We start from the raw sequence: 14,998 nt of genomic DNA, 5'->3' as shown, positions 1-14,998 counted from the left end.
CTGAGCCTGCGCTCTAAGCCTGGGAGCCGCAACTAGGGAAAAGCCCGAACAGCGATGAAGAACAGATTAATCAAATTTTAAAACTTTTTTTTTTTTAAAAAAGAACATCCTTAAAGTACCGAGGAGTATTATCTCCGTGGTAAAACCTAGACCTTCTCCTACTAATTAGGGCTTTAATCAGGAAGAGCAACGTCTGCAGGAGGGCTAATAACCTAATTAAGATAATGGGTAACTGAGCAGATCAAATGCTTTGGCCACTCGTCAGCCCATCACAGATGGAGACGGGCCCCCCAGAGCCGTACCAGAGAAAGATCGGCGTGGCAGAGGCCGGATTTTTCTTTAGCTGAAACCGAAGGCCCCATTGGATTCCCCGGAGATTCCTCGAGCCCTCCCTGGAGGGGACCCTGGTAAACACAGCACCCGCCCAGCCGTGCGCCAGGCCTCAACGACCCACGGGAGGGGCTCGTCCACTGGTGGTGCTCAGCGGGGGACGCGCCCTCCTGGCCGAGCTCAGCACCGGCTCTGCTGCTCCACAGGGAGAGGCCTCCCTACCCCGGAGGCCACGCCTCCAGATGCCCGCACAGCTGCCCACGTGCACGCAGGCCGGAAAACAGGCAGGGAAACCACTGTGAAAATCGAGCGAGCAGACAAAACAGAGAAGCTAGAAGAGAGCAGATCACGGGAAGACGGCGGCCCAGGAGGCACCGAGCCCGGGTAAGGGCACGCCCGGCAGGGGCAATCCGAGGACTGGGGTAGTCCTTCAGAGGACGTGGATTTTTAGGGTGAAATGCCCATTAAAAGTCACTAAACACAGTAGAGATCAAAAATGCATAAAGGGCCAAAATACGCAAAGAGAAAATTTTAATAACCTTCATAAAATAAGAGAACATGGACTTTATAAACAAATACGATAACTGATCCTGGAGTAGGCAGTGGCAACCCTCTCCAGTATTCTCACCTGGAAAACCGCATGGACAGAGGAGCCTGGTGGGCTGAGTGCATGGGGTCGCGGAGAGGGGCACCGCTGAGTGACCGACACACGGCGCGAGATGGCTGACACAGCATCGTTTCTACATTAAAACAAATCTGACACAAAGGGTGCAGACACGCTGAGGCTGCGGCACGAGGCTGGGGAGACGCTGTGTTTCCAGGGGAGAAGGTGGGGGTTAAGTCCAAAGGCGCAGGAATCACATGTCAGAGCGTCTCCCAGAGGGGGAGTTAAAAGACGAGGAACAGAGGCCTCCGAAATGCTAGGAAAGAAAATATTTTCATCTAGAACTCTATACCCAGCTACACTGTCAATCAAGCATTAAGGCAGAATAAAGATCTTTTAAGCAACTTCACTTCCCATGGACACTCTCAGGAGGCCACTGGAGAAGCCAGTCCACCAAAGCCAGGCGTAAACCTAGAACCAGGAAGAAGGGGATGGGAGGTGGGGCGGGGGTGGGGAGAGGGGCGGCTGGGAGCGGGCTGGAGAAAGCACCGAGGAAAAAGGGCAAACAACGATGACAGCAGTTAATTTCAAAGAAAATAGAAGCTGGACAAGAAGAGAAGATCCTCAGCTGTAAAACGCTGTCTCTGGTCATAAGAATGTGAACACCAATTACAAATCTAAACAAACTTATTTAGATTCATGAGCGGACAGGGCCGAGGGGCTGATACTTTAAATGAGCGAGGGTGAACAGAGTGGAATTCTCGTCCAGCCGTAGTGGGACACGTGTGTCACCGTAAGCCGTGGGGTTAAATGCCAACAAGGACCAGGGTTCACAGCTGAACCTGGTTCCCTCTGGGCAGGGCCAACTGGGAAGCAGGGAAGGCGAGGGCAGAGACCAGCTGTTTTGGCTTCCGTGCTTTGCTTTGTTGATTTTAATTAGTGATGAGAAAGTATCGCTTTGCACGCTCACGGATGTAACTAGTAAAAACAAGCTTTTAAATGTACATGCTTTTCTACCTAATGAACAAGGGAATGAATGAATGCACACACATATGGTATATATTTCATCAATTCCGAGACATACTTTCACATCTCTGAACGCACCCTGCGTGCACACGGGAAGTCCCAGGCGGCAGCTGTCATGTGAGAACTGGCTGTTGTTCCAGGGGGGCCAGACTGTGCAATATTCCAGTCACTTAAGAACCACCTGAAGAATGGATGAGTTCTGGTTGTTGGGCACAAACTGGCAGGATTTTGCGCCACGGCCAAGAGACAATCCCAGAATAACAGTGAAGTGCTCTTAAAAGGAGTGGCCTCAGCGATGCTTTTTGTTTCTTTTTATTTTTATTTATTTATTTTTGGCTGTGCTGGGTATTCCCTGCTGCACGGGTTTTGCTCCAGTTGTGAAAGGGAGAGCTACTCTGTAGTCTTGGTGCTCGGGCTTCTCATTGCAGTGGCTTCTCTTGTTGAGATGCACAGGCTTGGGGGCACACGGGCTTTACTGCTGTGGCGCACAGGCTTAGCTGCCCCACCACACGTGGGATCCTCCTGGGATCAAACCCATGTCTCTGGCAGAGGGATTCTTTACCACTGAGCCACCCAGTGACGCCCAGCAACGTTCCTGAGGCCCAGAAAAGGGCACCTGAGCACAAATAAATAATAATATAAGGCACTGTGTCCTCGTTGACCTTGTAGTATTTTCTACGTTAGTGGAAAGGAGGTACTGGTGTTCTTACAATCAATAACGTCTTTTATGTGGTGAAACACAGTACATACAGGAATACCTACTGCAAAATTTTTCTTAAATGATTCATTAGTAAAAAAAAAAAAAAAATTAAAATATACACAATGTTCTGACCATACCATGGAGTATTCCATAAACCCTAAAATGAATGAATTAAAATGATAACAGATGACATGCGGAGATTTTCAAAAGGAATTTGCTAAGACAAGATACAGAGGTCTTCCCTGGTGGGCTAGTGGTTGAGAATCTGCCTGTTAAGGCAGGGGTCACGGGGTTGATCCCTGGCCCGGGAAGTTTCCACGTGGCACGTAACAACAAAGCCGCGTGGGCCACAGCTCCTGAGCCGCACTCTAGAGCCTGTGGGCCACAACTCCCGAGCTCCTGCACTGCCACTGCTGAAGCCAACGCCTGCAGCCAGAGTTCTGCAACGAGAGAAGCCACCGCACCGGGAAGGCTGCACAGCAGCACGAAGAGCAGCCCCTGCTCGCGGAGACTAGAGAACGCCCACGCGTGGCAAGACCCCGCGCGACCCAAAGTAAAGAAATAAGTCTTTTTTTAAAATACAGAAAAATAAGTATATGATCCTGTTTCTTTAAAAAAAATTTCTTTATGAAAATCCCACACATGTACATGTTTACATAGATCTGTACAGCAGCAGAGGAACACAGGATAACTATGGAAGGCCATGTGGGAGCAGAATTCTAAGGTACCCGTGACCTCTGCCCCTGGGGTCTCTCCCGGGAGTAGGCTCATGGGCAGGAGAGATCCTGTAGGTACCACTCAAGTTCCTGAGCAGCTGATCTGGAGATGCAGAGATTATCCAGCGGACCCAACCCAACACGCGGGCAACCTCCAAGCAGAGCGTTCTCCGGTTGGTCACAGGAGAGAAGGCCTGAACACCGGGCTTCCCTCGCTCGGATGGGAGGGGCCGCAGGAAAAGGAGCTGAGCGTGGGCGCTAGTCCACAGCTAGCAACGAAAAGGAAGAAAGGAAACACGCGATTTCAGTCCTACAGCCCCGAGGAGCGGAATTCTGCCTTGCACCAGCGACTCCTCCCCACCGTCTATTTTCCCCTTTCAACTTGGACACCCATGACGTTATCCTGTGTCCGTCCCACCACTGGCTGCTGGGAGCAGGATAGGTAACTCGTCCCCGTACCAACGGGCCCACGGGGGAAGGACCGTGCCCCTCCACCCTCAGGGCTGTACTTAATGGACTACACCCAGGGGCCTCCTCCACACCTGACGGAGGCCACTTAGACGATGAGATCTGGGACTTGACCTGATACTGTAAGGAGGTGAGATCTGGGACTGGGAGATGGCTGTGTGCATTCTGCATGTGGACGAAGGTCGCTGGGGCCAGAGGGCAGACTGCAGCCAGAATTCTGGATGCGCCCAGCGACCGTGCCTGGTCTAACCACCTCCTCAGGAGTGGGTGGCGCTCCCGAGGGGCGGTGGGGGAGGTGTCTGGGCATCAATAAAAACAGGGAGGGGGGAAGGAGAGAGTTCTAACTTCACATGACTGGCTGGGGTGTAGGGCGGGTCCAAGAAACCTTGAGCTACGGTCTCAGCTTCAAGGCCTTGGCTTTTCCAGGGCAGCCAGTGGCTGCTCAGCAGGAGGCGGCACCGAGGAAGAGCCAGCAGGGACAGACAGGAGATCTCCCCCAGGAGTGACCCGACAACTACACCCCAAATCCGGGTGACGACCTGACCCGAGCAAGGACTGGCCCACGGTGGGCGGCAGGCCCCGCGGTCAGCACGCGGTGCCCACAAGCGCCTGCCTGAACCTCACAAGCAGGCTGAAAGGAGACACGAAAGCCCACACACCCTCTGATTTAGCTCAGAAAGTTCACACCGAGGCAAAACCGGGCCATCTGGAGAAAAGCAAAACACGACCATCACAGAGTGGGGATGTGGGCACACCTGCAGCAAAGACCCGGGCCAGCCCGCCGAGGACCAGGAAGGCGGGAGCACCGCTGCCCAGTAGGGGCCACGGTGCTTTATAACTATTGGTTCAACTGCACAGACACAGCTTTGTTTGTACCAGTTTTCTCTTTTTAATGTATTATTTTATCGATCTTATTTTGGCCTGCGTTGGGTCCTCATTGCTGGGGGCTGGCTCTCTCTGGTTGCAGAGCACCAACTCGAGGGCCTGCCAGCTCAGTAGCCACGGCTTCCGGGCTCCGAGCACAGGCTCAGCAGTCGTGGTGCGTGGGCTTAGTTGCTCCTTGGCCTGTGGGGTCCCCCCGGATCAGGGGTTGAGCCCGTGTATCCTACATTGGCAGGTGGATCCTTTACCTCTGAGCCACCGGGAAGCCCTCGGATATGCTTCATATCCTCTTCTGTAAAAAGGAAAACGGTTTATCATGGTGGTCTAACGGGAGCCAGGGTCTCAAGGACCTTTCTTCTCTATATTTTCACGAGTGGTTCGAAGTCTTTAAGATGAACGTGTGTTGCTATACAACCAGGATCGAGGGTGAGCAGACCTACCCTAGCCCCCTGGCAGTGGGCCCCTGCCCTGGCACCCCACATGCTCTGGGCTCCCAGCCCTGCCTCCACCCACACCCGCAAGCCACAGGCGCCTCCCTCAACCCTCCTTTTCAGCCAAACATTGTGGAAAAGTTGTCTGCGCACAGGCTTCCTACTCACCCTCTGGGATGATGAGGAAATGCCGCAGGCACCTGGAAGGGTGTAGAGAACAGGATGACATGCCCACTGGAAAGGCCGTTCCAGATACGGGTGAGAATTCTTCCTCCATCCAAAGAGAAGAGCGCTACTGATTTGGGGTCGTAATTCCTATGTGTGTATTTCTTCATGATTAAGTATGGCTGGGATGTTACAGACACATGTAGTAAATATCTCTGAAAAGCACGTATTTCATTTGCAGTCATGTGGTGTGAGCACAGACTCTGGCTCTGTGTACCTCTAGCTCATCCCTGTTCGGTGCTGTGCGGTATTTCACCCTGAGGTATTTAAAGGGGCCGTTCTTCCTGCTGACCAGTGAGAAGTCTCCAAGATGGCCCCAAGGGATCGCCTGCTTTTCGAGCTCTTCTGGAGTCTCCTCCTGTTTAACCACAAGGACACAGCGGAAGTGGCGGTGTGACTTCCACATTCGGGTCCTGAAGACACTACAGCTTGTGCCTTGCACTCTCAGATCACGTGCCGGGGTTAAAGTCAGCTGCCACGCCGTGAGGACCCTCCGTCAACCTACGGAGAGCTGGGGCCTCCTGCCAACAACCAGCATCAACCTACCAGCCGGCATCACAAATGTTAAATCACCTTAGCATTCCAGAGATCCATCAAACTTGCTCAGGATGGTTTGGTGTACATTTCTGGTTTGGGTTTAGTTTTCATATCCACATTTGGCTGATAACTTTTATCATGTTCTGCTTCTCTGGTTTTTACATAAAGGTTATATTTGCTGTATAGAAGAAAAAACATTTCTTCTTTTTCTGTTTTCTGGCATAGTCTGATGTAAAATATTGGAATAAATCTTCTCATTGAACATCGGGTAGAATTGGCCTGTACAACCTTCTAGGTCTTATGCTTTTTGTGATTTTACTTTGGTTTTAGTTGGGGACATCTTCAAACTACTCAAGCCATTTCTTTCAAGGTTATAAGTCCATTCAGGTTTTCTGTCCTTCAGTAAGTCTGGGTAGGTTATCTCTGTGTAGACTGCCCATTTCAACTAAGTTTTCAACTTTACTGGCATAAAGCTTTATAATATATCGCTTATGTGTATCATCTTCAGCTTTCCTCAGTCTTCCCAGTTTTGACTATTGTAAGTCTTTCCAGAGAACCTCCTCTCCGCTTTGTTGGCCCTCCGCACCGCATGTGTATCCCTGTCTCCACTCTCTGCTCTCTACTGCTTCTCTGAATTTGTGTCCTTTCTAACCCAGCTCTGAAGGCACTCAGCGCATCAGTCTTCAGTCTTTATTTTCCTAGGGCAGCGTTTACAGCCAGGCACCCCCTCTTCTGAACATCACGGCCGCACCCACAAGCTGCCTTTTCATTACTCTTCAGTTCTAATTCACAGTAAAGTGTCTTTTTTGATCCTTATTCGGAAGTCTTAGTGTCTAAATGTAGGAGTCTGCAAGACGCTCTATCGTTGTATTTCAACACCCATTCTGTCCTGTTTTCCTCTCACGTAACAATGGGGATGACGATTACACGTCCAACGAGCACGGACTACGCCTTCTGGCCTCCCTCGTAGGTAGGCAGGGCCTTCTCGGGCTTCCCTAGTAGCTCGGGTGGCAAAGAATCCACCTGCGATGCAGGAGACCTGGGTTCAATCCCTGGGTCAGGAAGATCCCCTGGAGAAAGGGATGGCAATCCACTCGTGTTCTTGCCTGGAGAATCCCATGGGCAGAGGAGCCTGGCGGGCTACACTCCATGGAGTCGCAGAGAGTCTGATGCGACTGAGTGAGAAACTCGTGGGGCCTGCTAAGTTCCAGTCAGCAGAAGACGAGGGCGCGTCATCCTCCAGGACAGGGTCTGCGGGGACAGCGTCACCCCTCCTTGCCCCTTCCTTCCTCCAGCCTTACATGAAGATGTGGCGGCAGTGGCCATGCCGTCGCCCTGCACCTGGAGGTGACCCCGGGGATGGAAGGCACGAACTGCAGCGGTGGGGCTGGCCCTGGGGAAGCCGGGGTCCCTGGGGGCCAGGAAAGTGTCCCCACTGGCCCCGAACCGACTCCCTCTGGACGTGAAAGAGAATCTCCCTGTACTGGGCTCAGTCATTGTCAAATGCAATGTCTGGTCAAATGCAATTCCTAACTGATGAAGACGTGTTTAAGACAACCCTCTGGAGGTGGCCCTGGGGTACAGTGGGCAGCCCATTGGACTTCAGGAGATGACATCACCTTGGTGCTAGGTTTCCTGATCAGACATCACACACACAGAAGCATTTACAACTTGGATTAACAATAAGACCAACACCACCTCCTCCCCCACCCACCCTGCAAGAGGAGGAAGGCTTCCCGTCCGCCTTCCAGCACTGCGGCCCCCTCCTGCCCCTGTGGCCCCAGCTACTCTGGATTCTGCTCCACTTTCCCTGGTTTCTCCCTTACACTCCGCAGTTGTGCTAAATGACACTGCCCTACTTTGCTTCCTTTAAACCTCATACAGAATGGCCACACTGTGTATTTTCCTGCGCATTTCTTTTCCCCCCAGCGTTAGGAAATGCAGCTATTAATATTATCCGGACACACGAGGCCTGGGTCCATGTTATTTACTGCATGACTACACCGCGCGCCCTCCACTCCGCACTAATGGAGATGTGCGTTTTTTCGGGCTTCAAGCTATTACAAAATGCTGCTGTTTCACTCTCCTCCTCATCTCCTGGGGACCGTGGGGCAGTCTCTCTAGCAAAGTGCTTCCTGAATTGGCACACGTGGGAACCGAGGACATCCACGTGGCATGCGGGAGGTAAGCTAGAGGGGTTGAGGGGTCTGCAGAGGTGGCCCAGACTCTGGCCGCCCCGACAGACGAGGGAGCAGTCAGATGGAGGGCACCAGAGCCCCACGAGCAGGGTGGAGCCCTGTGGGCGCATCGCCACACTAACAGAAAGCCCACACCTCCTGAAGGGACCGGTCTGCATTGCGGCCCACTGGCTATCACATCAGCGCGCCCCCTCCTCACCAAACCTCAACGCTGTCAGACTTCATTTTTGTTAAAAAAAGAAAAAGGAAAAACAGCTCTGTGGTCTTAATTCCCACTTTTCTCACCACTAACGAGAGGCAGCACCCTTTCCCGATCACTCTTATTTCCTCTTCTGTGAAGTACCGAAGCATCTCTTTCACCCGTTTATTGGGTTGCTTCATCTTTTCAGAGACCTCCTCCCCGCATTGTTAATATCTCCTGGACTGTGACTGTCTGATGTATTATGAAATCTCCGTGCTCACAGCCTGTTTTCCACTTTTCACTGTTCATCACTTGATAGAATAAGAGACTCTGTCTGTCTGTCTCTTCACGACTTTAGCGCTTTTGTGTCTTCTTTAGGAAATTTTTTTCTGTGCTGTTTATCATTCATTCCCAACTGTTTTGCAGTCAGAGAACATGTTCCATGAATCAAGTAATTTAAAATATGTTCCATGAATCATGTAATTTAAAATATGTTCAAGCAGAAAGTAAAAAGAGTTTTACTTTCTGGTTGAACATGAGGGTGTGTGTGTGTGTGTTACCTGCCCAGTGTTTATTTGACAATAAAATGCATTTCTAATTGTTGAGTGGAAGGTTCTACAACAAACGTCCAATAGATCAGAGATAACAACTGCCGGTGGGGGGAACGGGCGACAAACCCAGCCTGGGCGTCTGCTGACACACATTCCGTGCTGAGCTCCCTTAAAAGGCAGAGTTCAGCAGCTGAGACAGAGACTGCAGACCCTCACAAGACTGAAAACACTTCCTAGCTGGCCCTTTATGGGCTTCCCTGGTGGCTCGGGGTAAAGAATCCGCCTGCCATGCAGGAGACGGAGGAGACTCCAGTTTGATCCCTGGCTGGGGAAAATCCCTTAGAAGAGGAAACTGCTACCCACTCCAGTACTCTTGCTTAAAAAGTCCCACGGACAGAGGAGCCTGGTGGGCTGCAGTCCCTGGGGTCGTAGAGTCGGACACGACTGAGCACCATTCCGCCACCACCTAGCCCTTTACAAGAAATGTTTGCCAACTCCTGTTGTATGTTCAAAACTATTCCCTTTTTGTCTGCTTAACATCAATTAACGAAAGGAGCTGTGTAAAAACGTTCTGCGACAGGGACGCTTCTGGCAGACCGTGACCTGTTTACCTTGAGGCTCTTAGATGTGGACACGAAGCCGCGCCCCTTCCTGCCGCAGCTCCTCTCCTCTCCCTGCCGCACGGGTCCCTTCTGCCCCTGGCAATTATTTTCAGCTTGAAGCGTTTGGATGACACTGTCACTCTAAGAGCTTTTTGTTGGCCTTCCTTCCTCTCTCTCATGTCTTACATTCTGGGTGTGCCACTCGTAAACAGAGCGCAAGCAGCTGAACGCAGATTTTCCACAGACTCCGACAACCTCCGCTTTAGTGAGGATGTTTAGCCCACTTATGCGTACAGTGACGTACTCGGCTTCATGTCCCCCATCTTAGACGGGGGGACTTCCCACCTGCCTCGTTCCTGGCTTTCTCTGAGAGACTTGCACCGGGCAGCTCAGCCGGCACGCGGGCTCTCTGTTCCCTGACCACGGATGGACGCTCGCCCCTGCCTTACAAGTGCTGAGGTGTAATCACTGGGTCACCAGCGAAGTCCCCTACCTTCTTTTGAATTAGGAATTTTTTAACTCCATTTTTTAACCATTTTCCCCCAAAAGAAAGTGGTTTATTGCTTTTACGACAAAGTAATATGCTCTCAGAAATTTTTTTTAGTGAAGAAAATTCTTTTGGAACTTTAAGACTTTTCTAAAATACTATTTTTGTCCGCTTCAATACAGAAAGGTCTCCGGAGGCCACTGCCGGGGCTGGAAGGCGCAGTGTGCGGCCCTGGGTCCCCTCCCCACTGCTGGCTGAAGCCTCCTGTTCAGAAGCAGGGCTGGCACTGTCGGTGCCCCCTGCCCCGCCGCCTGGGGCGCCCCTCTGCCAGCACCCACTCCAGCTCTTCCTCACCACCAGACCCCTCCCCGCCACAGCATCCCGTACAGGAGCCTGGGGGGGCAGGCAGGGGGCCAAGCTGCTTCTGGTCAGGCTGGCTCAGAAGGAAAGCCAGAGGCCATGTGTTCAGTGCTGCTGCTTAAGGCCCTAGTCTGGCTGTGGGGTCAGCATGCTTGAAATGAAGTGTTAATCTTTTCAGGCTTCTCCCTAACGCTGTAACATGAACTCTAGACTTCAAATAAAGTGGACAGGTTCATCAGCGTCTCTCCCTGCTGGAGCACTGTAAGAACAGCTGAACTGTTATCCTCAGGTTTAAATCCCTCTGCTTGCTTCTTTCTCGTTTATTTTTATTGTGTTTTTTTTTTTTTTAATGGAGAAATACATCATCTCTTTTCAAAATAGCGCTTGAAAAATACAAGGAGTACAGATACTATAAAACAAAGCAAACTCCAGTCATGAGACACTACGCATACAGTATGAAAAAATAGTCCGATATTCAGGTAATGAAAACTAGAATTAAAAAGCTCCAACTTTCCAGCTTGGAAAAACAAGTACAATTACACGAAACATTTAATAAACTAATTTTCCCCCAATGTGTGAACAAAACGACAGGACTAAATTTGTGCCTGGCAATTTCAGTGACACAACAGCTATTCAAAATACACAGGTACTGTACACACGTCACCTGATTTTATTGTAGCAGAAGGGAAGAGGACCACACAGGTAGCAGGAACACTGTGTACTAGGCGTCAGGAGGTCATGGTGAACAGAGTCTCAATTACTGCACAGCCCACAACAGAAACGACTAGAATCCAACTTTGGGGAAATTATTCAGAAGGACGGGGAAAGAGTTTAAGAAGCTGCAGTTTGAGATGAAAAATGCACGTGTGGTAAAAAGGAACACTGACAGGGGATGGGAAGAACCAGAACCAGGCTGTGGAAAACCTGTTAGGTGTGCTACTACGCCCAGAGTAAGACCGAGCTCTCATCACCTACAAGCGCGGGCATTCCTGGTTTCAACATGAATGTTCTGCGGCTTAACTATGAGCGGTCTTTTTTTTTTTTTTTTTAATTTAAAGAAAGGTATTTTAAATCTTTTGCAGGATAAATGAGTAGAAAGCTGACCAGATGTCAAGTGCTTGCTAGAAACTTTTTATGTTTCTACATGTAAATTTCACTAATGAATTTTAGTAAGTCATTACAAATAAAAATTGATTTAAAATTCTAGAGAAAATGCTTTTGCTTACACGTTTAAATTAGAAATTAACTTTACCATAAGCAGCTATTCTGTGGAGTATACACATCTTCTCTTACGTGGAGACTGAACGGCCATCCAAGATGGATAACATGCTTCACAGGAATTACTTTTAGTAAAACTTCACTCAATACTAGCCAGGGGGCCACAGGACTGTTGGTTTCACATCATGGTTGAGAAAACACGAGCATACTGAGTTTTCTGTGAAACAATATACAAGCGCATCTTGTGCACACAAGCAGAGAAGGCAGTGGGGGTGGGGGGTACAGGAAGTTTTTCCTTGTTTTAAGACAAATGATTAAGGATAAGAGAACATGGAGCTTTGTTAGCTCCATACAGTATCTGCCGTCTGACCGCTGATTGTTCGCACCCTCAAACAGCTGTACAGATAAAACCAGTGTCTCCTTTCTTGATCCTGTCCCATCAAAACCAAACACTTACTAATTACTGCTCTAGCGCCAAGCACATATCCTAAGAGCTGGTACTTGGTCTGAAAGGGTGACCTCACAGGGCTGAGCCAGGTGGCCTCGATGCCTGTGAAGCACAGCACACCACTCGCCACACAATGGGAACCCACCACAAGATTAATAATGAAGAACGCCCTTCAGGAAAAAACTGAAATCCATCAAGCTGAAAAGGCTAAAATTAGTTCTACTTTCTAATAAAAATATACATAAAGTGCATCATCAGCATAAGGAATTCTGATACCAGTTTGTATTGCAAACTTCCCCCAACAATGCACCCAACATCAATCCCGTCCAGATGTCAGTCAAGGGTACAAATATAGCTGGAGGGGTTTTTTCCTCCTAAAGGGCAGGAGTCCTTTGAAATAGCATAACTGTGGCTAACACGTAAGTATCCTGACACATTAGTAACAGTACTTCCAGCTTCACATACTAACCTGGACTTCTGATCAAGATTAGCCCATAAGAGAAGTCACCAAATACACCTACTAGACCTATCTGCAACTGCATCTAGTCTGGTACCCTTCATTCTCCTCCATTAGCATGTGAAGACAGCAGGCTGACTTGGCAGATACTGTTTATGGACCTCGAGGTGTTTTTCTCAGTTCAATCTGTTTTATTGAATTCTTGATAACAGGAATAGGATCTGCAGGGAGAGCAGGGGTACTGGGAAGGTCTGCAGTGGATGTTCCCCGTGAGGCCAACAAAAGCTGCTGTCTGAATAGTTTTCAATCGAGTCACACTGGTCTCTCTCTGAGAACATTCCTCTTCTGTTTTGGCTGCCTTGGTCCTTTCTTCTTGGTGACGCGACAATGTCCTCTAGACTCCTACGATAGGATTAGCTATGCTTGTTGCTGCGCTCCCTGAAGGCCTGGGTGGATGGCTGACCAGCCGTGTTGAGGAAACGACTCTGGTGACCATGGGCTTCGGTGCTGGAGGAACAGCTGGCTGTGGAGCAGTCTGAGGGATGCTTTCGCTGGACGCACCCCCCAGGCTGTCGCTGGGATTTGCTTGCTGCAAGGAAACTTCAGGAAACTGTACGCCAGTCACAGATGCTGCCATTGCCACCGGGGCAGGACTGTTTCTGCCTTGAGTGCTGCCAGTCACTGGGCCAGTCTTCGAAGCAGCAGGAAGTGACGACACAGGTGTGCTGTTCTCACCGTTGACAGACAAGTCAAGGCTGCCGTCATCCAAGGCTGTCAATCTGACACCTTCTGTAGAAAGTGTTTTCTTTTTCTGAAGCACATGATTAGGCAGTAGTTGATGAAGTTCCTTTCTTTTCAAATGCATTGCAGCAATTTTCATGTCCATCTCAAACATTTTACTATTTATCGCTTGCCTATACACAGTGTCTGTGAAAGACTGGATATCATAGGTGAGGTCAATACTGAGAACTTCCGAGTTTTCTGGTTTTTTTAACACTAACCCAATCACCCACATTGTACGAAATTCTTCCTTGTCAGGACTCTCCTTGGGTGCTGGAAACGACTGAGGATTCACATGAGCCAGTGTAATAAATTCATTCTTCTCCAAGCTTCCGACCAGAATTCGGATTTTTGATTCCACCAAACCCACCCACTCTAGATGTTGTTTCTCTGTTGGCGCACTTGCCAGAAGCACAATATAATGCTTGTACTTCTGGAAGAAGCTGGGCGCTTCGAAAAGTTTGGACCACTCTGCCTTACTCAGCAAAATCTCATGTGTGATAGCAAGCCCTTGCTTAAACTCTTCAATCATGACCATCCGTGTTGAAACAGACACGTTGTAGGTGGAGTTCTGCTGTGGGTATGCTGGTGTGATTATGGGCATGAGATGGTACCTATCACTGGGATTTACTCTTGGGTCCCAGACAGGCAAATTCAGATTCCGTTCTTCGGGCTCTTTCAGTAGCACTGGATTCGGCCATTCCCACTCAGAAAACACCAAGAAAAATTTACGGACAAGAGTTGATGCTATGGCATTTGGATAAAGCTGGCAAGTTCTTGCTACTAGCATCGCCCAGGAAACACCACCGAGGAAACCTAGTATATTGGAATAAATATTGTGGCATTTGGCCCACAGCTTGATGGCTCTCAGAGTTAATCTGAAGTTGTCAATGTTTGGTACTAGATGTAAAATCTCATCAGTTACCCGGCAACCATTAAGGCTTCTTATGCATCTTATATCTAAGTTTTTAAGCAGACTGTCATCTCTTAGGTCCAAATCTTCAGGAATAGTCTGCAGTGCTAACCTTGCAAACAAAATATCAATCTCTATCCCATCGAAACAGAGTTTGATAACTGGTACAAATGCCTCCTCAACAGCCCTTAAATCCTTTACTTCTTCATGTAGTTTCAATTTATCATAGAAAGAAGTGAAAAAGTCGCTTCGATCAACGTGTCTCGGTGCCACGCACAACGCATCGATATCTGCACCTTTCGTATGCACCCCTAACCTGTAAGAACCAAATGTAAAGATTTTCCCTCCAACATTTTCAATTACAGCTTGTGGAAGACTCTTGCTTTCACTGATTTCTCGTATCCATTCCTTTACCAGATTATTTAATTTCTCCAAAATTAAAATCCTGCGCTGCAGTTCCTCTTCCTCTTCAAAAACCCCGAAGGGCTTCAGAGTTTCAATTAATTTCTGGGTAAGTATGCAGTCAGTCTCCCTGGGGGGTGCTAAACTGATGGGGGAAGAGATGCCGTAGTGCTTGGGCGGCGGCGGGGTCCGCTGTGGTCCCAGGGTGGTCACCGGAAACGGCATCATCTCTAGCGCTGGCCCCGCCACGCCGCGTCCCCCGCCACCGCGACCTCCGTGGCCGCCGCCCGGGTCATGATCCGCTGAGGCGGGAGGGGCGGGGCTCCTACCAGCCCAGGTCCGACCCGCTCCCGCTCCGCTCCCGCCGCTTCAAGCACCTCTCCGCGGTCCCCTCGGCCCCAACATGGCGCCTGGGCCCTCGCCGCTGCGTTCTAGAACGCCCACGCACGCCACGCCGCGCGCCACGCACGCCAGTCGCCGCG

The 14,998-nt window shown here is 49.9% G+C and overlaps 2 protein-coding genes across 8 annotated transcripts in view; both read right to left on the bottom strand.

Moving 5' to 3' along the window:
• The window catches only part of LOC133238790 (monocyte to macrophage differentiation factor 2), a 120,489-nt gene that overhangs the window by 25,772 nt on the left and 79,719 nt on the right, over positions 1 to 14,998 (bottom strand). The window lies entirely within an intron of this gene.
• On the bottom strand, positions 10,946 to 14,959 carry PAPOLB (poly(A) polymerase beta). The gene has a single exon (XM_061402285.1). It carries the CDS (start codon positions 14,742 to 14,744, stop codon positions 12,816 to 12,818), a length of 1,929 nt encoding a protein of 642 aa, XP_061258269.1. The 5' UTR covers positions 14,745 to 14,959; the 3' UTR covers positions 10,946 to 12,815.

Source organism: Bos javanicus, chromosome 25 (genome assembly GCF_032452875.1).
Source record: "Bos javanicus breed banteng chromosome 25, ARS-OSU_banteng_1.0, whole genome shotgun sequence".
In the NCBI taxonomy this organism is placed as follows: domain Eukaryota; kingdom Metazoa; phylum Chordata; class Mammalia; order Artiodactyla; family Bovidae; genus Bos; species Bos javanicus.
Note: the sequence above shows the minus strand (reverse complement) of the source record. Positions and strands in the feature narration are given on the sequence as shown.

Bases quoted from the DNA above. Each gene is read 5' to 3' on its own strand.
- PAPOLB (XM_061402285.1), bottom strand. From the start codon at position 14,744: ATGATGCCGTTTCCGGTGACCACCCTGGGACCACAGCGGACCCCGCCG.